Genomic DNA, 6,967 nt, shown 5'->3' on the forward strand with positions numbered 1-6,967 from the left:
GATCTACGTATCCTGAGCCATAAGACTATAAATCCTGACCTGTGTGCATCGGTCTGCTTCCACTAATCTTGAGTTCCAACCTGTGCTCTTCGATCCCTTTATCCCATGCCGTGAAGATATAAGTCCAAACTTGTAAGCTAGGTCTGTAAACCGACCTGCTTCTTTCCTTCATAATCCATGGTTTGTACATCCCGACCTGTACACCAGGTCTGTATATCGACGTGCTTCTATCCTCAGTTATCCATGGCTTGTACATTCCGACCTGTACGCCAGGTTTGTATTCTGATCTGCTTTTGTCTACTATTATCCATGGCTTGTACGTCCCGACCTGTACGCCAGATCTGTATTCTGACCTGCTTTTGTCTACCGTTATCCATGGCTTGTACGTCCCGACCTGTGCGCCAGGTCTGTATTCCAACCTGCTTCTGTCTACCGTTATCCATGGCGTGTACGTCCCGACCTGTATGCCAGGTATGTTTTCCGACCTGCTTCGGCCCTTGGTTATCCATGGCTTATATATTCCGACCTGCTTCTGTCTACTTTTATCCATGGCTTGTACGTCCCGACCTGTACGCCATGTTTGTATTTCGACCTATTTCGGTCCTCTGTTATCCATGGTTTGTACGTCCCGACCTATACGCCAGGTCTGTATTCCGACCTGCTTCTATCTACTGTTATCCATAGCTTGTATGTTCCGACCTGCACGCCAGATCTGCATTCCGACCTACTTCTGTCTATTATTATCCATGGTTCGTACATTCCGACCTGTACGCCAGGTCTGTATTCTGACCTGCTTCTGTCTACCGTTATCCATGGCTTGTACATCCCGACCTGTACGTCAGGTCTGTATTCCGACCTGCTTCGGTCCTCGGTTATCCATGGCTTATACGTTCCGACCTGCTTCTGTCTACTGTTATCCATGGCTTGTACGTCCCGACCTGTACGCCAGGTCTGTATTCCGACCTGCTTCGGTCCTGTGTTATCCATGGTTTGCACGTCCCGACCTGTACGCCAGGTCTATATTCCGACCTGCTTCTATCTACTGTTATCCATAACTTGTACGTTCCGACCTGCACGCCAGATCTGCATTCCGACTTACTTCTGTCTACTGTTATCCATGGTTCTTACATCCCGACCTATACGCTAGACCTGTATTTCGACTTGCTTCTGTCTGCTGTTATCCATGACTCATATGTCCTGACCTGTACGCCAAGTCTGTATTCCGACCTGCTCCTATCTACTGTTATCCATGCTTGTACGTTACAACTTATACGCCAGGTCTGTATTCCGACCTACTTTTATCTATTGTTATCCATGGCTCGCATGCCCCGACCTGTACGTCAGGTCTGTATTCCGACCTGCTCCTATCTACTGTTATCCATGGCTTGTACGTTCCGACCTGTACGGCATGTCTGTATTCTGACTTGCTTCTATCTACTGTTATCCATAGCTTGTACGTTCCGACCTGTACGTCAGGTCTGTATTACGCCAGAGGCCTTCCTTTCCTAGCCTTTACCAGGCCCGTAGGCTCAGTCCTTCGCTGTACCTGGCCTGTGAGCCCAGTTCTTGATTGTTATTGGGGTTAGATCTTATCCCACTTGTAGTCCTCTCCTTTGACTGCCCCGTCAGCTGAGACTTTGGCCATGGCTACGCAAACTTGACTTCTGACATCCACGTAAGCTTGACTTCTGACCTCCACGGGGGCTAAACTTCTGACCTTCACATAAGCTTGACTTCTGACCTCCACGGGGGCTTGGACTTCTAACCTCCACGTGGGCTAAACTTCTGACCTCCACGTAAGCTTAACTCCTGACCATTCTGTGGTTTTGACCTCTAACCACATCATCTTACTGCCTCCACAATCATGCACCGTATCAGATACAATCAGAGCTTTCTAAGCCAATTAGTATATTTCAATTGAAATTAGCTGAAATCCCACGTTGGGCCTGATATAAGTTCATATCAGATCTAATGTGGAATTTCAATTGATTTTTTCAATAACATTTTAATATGTTTAGAGAAATCGAAATAAACAATGAATGATATGTTTAAACTCCTTACAACTTCAAAAATTTATAGAACTTAAATGTGTGTAGTCGAAGTTCTTTATAACAATTAGTGAATTTCAACTGAAACTCACTGATTGACGTAGAGAGTTCCGATTCAATGCATTTCAGGTCTTATGGATTTTTTATATTGTAAGAAATTTAAATATGTCATTCATTATTATTTTTGATATTTTATGATATTTTGAAAAAATAAATTTTCGTTCAATAAATTGATAGATGAATGATAGAGGAGTGATATTTAATTTTTACAAGTGGAGAGAGAGATAATAAATTTTCGTTGAGTAAATTAATAGATGAGAGAGAGAGAGAAGAGAGATATTTATTTTTTACAAGTGGAGCGAGAGAGACGGAGGAGAGAGGAGGAAGAAAAATATTAGGAGGGATAAAATAGGAAGAACAAATAAATTAGTGCATCCTTTAATACTTCGTACAGTATCATAAATTTTTAGTCGGAAAGCTATACTTTTACTTTTTAATAAACTATCAAAACATACAATTAAGAAAATAACTTACTATGACCGAATAGCCTTTATTTATTCTCCAAAATCTCTCCGCTTTGCCTATGGAAAAGATTTATAGAACGTGAATTTGATTTTTTTTGTTTTTTATTTTTAAGTTTTATTCAACACTCAGCGAGAAATCACCCTAACAAAAGGCTATCAATGCTGCAAATTGGAAAATAGGTATGGGTCACGAATGACCCATAAATGGTTCAAACTCTAATGTAGCCTGTCTCATCTCCTCACTTACCATTGCATATACCGGGACTTTTTTTCAACATATTTCTATTTTTTTTAATTAACACTAAGTATTTAACTTATGCAGCTTAATTCTAAGATGATCAATCTAATCCTATAAAAATTTTCTATTGATTATCAGGATAAATCAAAAGTACTCATAGTGAACATGTTCATCAATTTAATGATTTTAGGTCAATCGTCTATTTAAAAAATATTATATATTAATTTGTCAAAACTAACCCTCATTCTTTATATGTCTGGAAATTTGAGAATATGCTCCTAGGCTTATCTATGTGCTTCCATTCGCATAGTTAAGTTATGCATCAAATTTTTTATCGATGCATATTTTTTATCCAAAAAATAAAGTTTGATCTTGTCTGAAATCGAAAAAGAGAATGTATTAGGTAAGTAGCTCCACTGTTATTTGAAAAAAGACTCTGAATTGAAAGAAAACAACACCGAGCACTATTGCATGTCAAAAAAGAACAAGTGGGAAATAAAACGTCAACAACCGTGCCAGGGAGGGATCCCTAGTATAAACACTCTGACGCTCAAGTCAATGATTGATTCAGAGAGAAAAGAATACAAGGAACAAAACAATGAATAGTGGCTATGAGTGAGTATGGTTGTGTAGTGTTGCGTTGTGTAATATAACATATTTGCATTTGTAGATAGAGACCCCTTATATAGTAGTGTTGATGCACCTTTGTGAACGAATATCAATATGTTTCTAAAAAATGACAGACCCTTCTTAGACTATGACAACTTTTCAAAAATAGGTCCATCGTTTTTGTGTTTTGTAGGGTAGAAATTTCCTCGCACAAATGACACAAAACGTCAAAAAGGAATATTAAACCATTGAGTTAATGAGTCATTTATATGCTTAGAGGATAGGCTGACCGAGTCCCCTTTGTCGTCCGATCAGACATCTTTTTCGCGGATGGGGTCAGTCGGCTAAGGGATGATGATCTTCTCGAAGAGTCGACCTCCACTCAGCCTCCTCACTCGGCTCAAGAGTCCAGTCAAACCATATATCCAACATATCCGATCGGACCATAGGTCTGATCGGCTAGATCACTTGGCTTAAACATGTGATCTAGCCGTGAGTGACCAAGCATGCTTGCTTTGGATGACCCTTATATAGATTGGGACTTCCTCAATCGGCTGGACCACCCGACCCCATATATATGTGCTAATTTCATAGTAGTATTGACTTTATGAAGGCAGGGAGACGAATAAGAGGACGCAGCCGCGGCGGCCGGCGGAAGTACCTATGAGGATTTGAAGGGTTCCTCTGTCGCTTGTTGTCTGCTAGTTGAGAACTCCTATACTGATTAGTAAGTAGTTCTGAGTTCTAATTTGTTATTCATGTGCCTCGCGAGCAAAGTTGCAATCTCATTTATTCGTTTAATTTGCTAGCGTCGAGAAAAGATTGGAGATTGGCCATGGCCTCGGCGCTACCTTTCTCCTCCACCACTTTCCTCCTCAACTCTTCCACTCCCTTTTGCACCTTCTCCCCTTCCTTCCCTCCCATCACCCGCCGGATTCCCTCCGCTACGTCCCCGCATCCGCACCCTTCCTCCAGTCGGATTCCGGCGCCCCAGACCCCCGCAATTTGTGCGGCGTTCACGAAATGGTCGCCGGCGATGGGGTAGCACAGCATCCGCTTCCCGTGGAGCGCCGCCTCCACCGCCGACAGCCACCCGCAGTGCGTCAGGAAGCATCCCACCGCCGGGCTCGCCAGCACCGCCTCCTGCGGGGCCCAGTCCACCACCAGCCTGCCGCCTCGTCCGGCGAAGCCCGCAGGAAGCCCAGCCCGCCACCGTGCGTCGTCCCGCAGCGCCCACAGGAACGGAGCGCCGGCTGCCTCCAGCCCCAATGCGAACTCAGAGATGGTCGCCGGCGAGAGCGGCGCCACCCAGCTGCCGAAGGAGACGTACACGACGGAGCCGGGCGGTTGGTTCTTGAGCCAGGCAAGGCAGCTCTCGTCTTCCTCCCACAGGTTGGGCCTGGGTACCCTCTCGTGGGCCATTAGTGGGCCAATGGGCAGAGCCCGAGGGGATCTGTGCTCCGGCGAGAGGAGGTGTCCGCCACCGCCGGCTTCGCCGGGGAAGGTGTTGACTAAGACGAATTGGAGAGACTTGGCTCGATCAACTACTTGAAGCCAGAATTTGAATCGTAGATTCTGAACGGCGGAGTCGCCCGCCAGCCATGGCAGATCTTCTAGGCTCAGCTTTGCTTCGACTGCCAATATTTCTAACTCCTCTGTTTCCAACTCTCGTTTGCTCTGCGATTGATGCCGCAGAAAACTACCTTTCGAGGGAAAATTTGAAAATATTTTGAGACTCTGTAATTTTTGATGATTGAAATTTAAAATTTTATTTAATCTGGTGTTGATTTTAGTTTTTACCGTCTTGCTCGGAGATGAAACCTCTTCGAATTAGCTCGGGGATGGCGGCAATGGCTCGGTAAGAGGCGAGCATCGCTGGCCAGAACCCGGCGACCACCGGCACGCCGCACCGCTTCGCCACCGGAATCGCCCACGAGGCCGCCAGGTCCACCACCACGCACGCCACCGCGCCATCGCCGTCCGCCAGCAACAGGCGCTCGAGGTGAGGAGGCATGTGGCACTCCATAGCCCGGACGATGGCGGTGGAGTCCTCCGCCGTGTGGTCCGCCTCTGGCAGCCCGCTCGGAAGGCACGCGTGGCGAACATCGCCGGCGTCTGCGCTGCCGGCGAGGCGGCGGTGGATGAAGTCGGGCGTGGCCATGGTGACGTCGAAGCCGCTCGCATTGAGAAGGCGGCCGAGGCGCAGCATAGCAGTGACATGGCCCTGAGCCGGGAAGGGAACGAGAATGAATCGCGACCTCGCCATGGCAACAAATTAAAGTTCCTCCCTTCCATTTATAGTAGACATTGTCGACGATTTCACCCAAATTATTATTCCAATTTTTCAATTAATTTCCTATTTTCACTAGTGGATAAAAGATATCAAATATAGATTAACACACGATTTTACTTTTTTTTTTTTTTTTCATTTTTCTTTTAAAAAGGGGACATTATTCAAATAATATTCTTTACGTTTCTTCCCTCCTACTGAGTGTTCATTTAATGTGCTATTTAATACCACAAAGCTGCCACGTTTGGATTCTGAAACCAAAAACAAATAGTCATTAATGCTATAAGAAATATTCCTGCTATTTAATGCCACAAAGCTGCCATCCCGTTTATTTAATATTGTTTTCTTTCTCATTCATCACTAATTTTATTTTTAAATTTACAAATTATTAACTTATCTTTTCAACCAAACAAGTAAACGACTAACTCTAAACAAGCATATGAAAATTAAGATAAAATAAAATAAAAACATATCATCTTTTTGGCCTTCCACCATTCCTCTCGAGAAAACCTTCTAACATTACTTTCTTTTTATATTCAGCTGAGTCTATATCAATTTTCTCTGGTACAATTTTTTCTTCATCATTTGGTTGTGAGGCTTTCACTACTAGTGATATATATAAACATGAGCAAAGGCAAATTATGGCACTTCCGCGCCCTACAAATACCAAAATAGCCAAAGTGATGGTCAAGATGCCAACTCCGACCGATGATCCAAGCTTCATCGGTCCAAGCTTCCGCGACTGACTCAGAATCTTATATGGCCTTGGCTCATTGTCCTTGAGCCTAGTTGGAATTGGATACAAACTTTGAACAAATGAAGCTTGTGCTACGTTGCTATAATGTCTTCTTTTAGTTTGCAATTCGAGATTTTGTTGCCCAATGTTAAGATTCTCATCGAACTTTGAAGCTACCCTACTCGATGATGCCGCTTTATTCTTGTCATTGTTGTTATTATCCTCTATGCCTCGCTGCTGTGGAAACACGATAATAGAGTATATAACTTCATATTGAACATATAAAATGAGTTAAGAATTATGTTTTCACAGTAAAATAGTATTTAAACAATTGAAAAATATTAATTCATTTTTAGTTGAAAATAAGGGTTAAGTATATCAATAATTAGTAAAAACACACAATCACTATTAGAGCATCCTCGTTTGTTTGACGTTAATATATATCATACACCCATTAAATTAACATCTCTTTTTTATTAACATATATATTTACATATATTTTAGTATTAATCTTCATTATTT

The 6,967-nt window shown here is 43.2% G+C and overlaps 1 protein-coding gene across 1 annotated transcript; it reads right to left on the reverse strand.

Annotated features, from left to right (window-relative positions):
- Positions 1-4,208: 4,208 nt before the first annotated feature.
- Positions 4,209-5,945, reverse strand: LOC122055212 (UDP-glycosyltransferase 82A1-like). Its single transcript, XM_042616586.1, has 2 exons — positions 5,220-5,945; positions 4,209-5,122 (listed from the first exon to the last, which is right to left on the reverse strand). The coding sequence occupies exons 1-2, from the start codon at positions 5,683-5,685 to the stop codon at positions 4,209-4,211; spliced, it is 1,380 nt and encodes a 459-aa protein (XP_042472520.1). The 5' UTR covers positions 5,686-5,945.
- Between the last annotated feature and the right edge of the window lie 1,022 nt (positions 5,946-6,967).

This window comes from Zingiber officinale, chromosome 3B, assembly GCF_018446385.1.
Source record: "Zingiber officinale cultivar Zhangliang chromosome 3B, Zo_v1.1, whole genome shotgun sequence".
Classification (NCBI taxonomy): domain Eukaryota; kingdom Viridiplantae; phylum Streptophyta; class Magnoliopsida; order Zingiberales; family Zingiberaceae; genus Zingiber; species Zingiber officinale.

What these genes read in the sequence shown, in the direction of transcription:
- LOC122055212 (XM_042616586.1), bottom strand. Translation starts at nt 5,685, where the DNA reads ATGGCGAGGTCGCGATTCATTCTCGTTCCCTTCCCGGCTCAGGGCCAT. An exon ending in TTTCATCTCCGAGCAAGACG is followed by an intron (nt 5,123 to 5,219) that starts GTAAAAACTAAA and finishes TTCCCTCGAAAG; the next exon opens with GTAGTTTTCTGCGGCATCAA.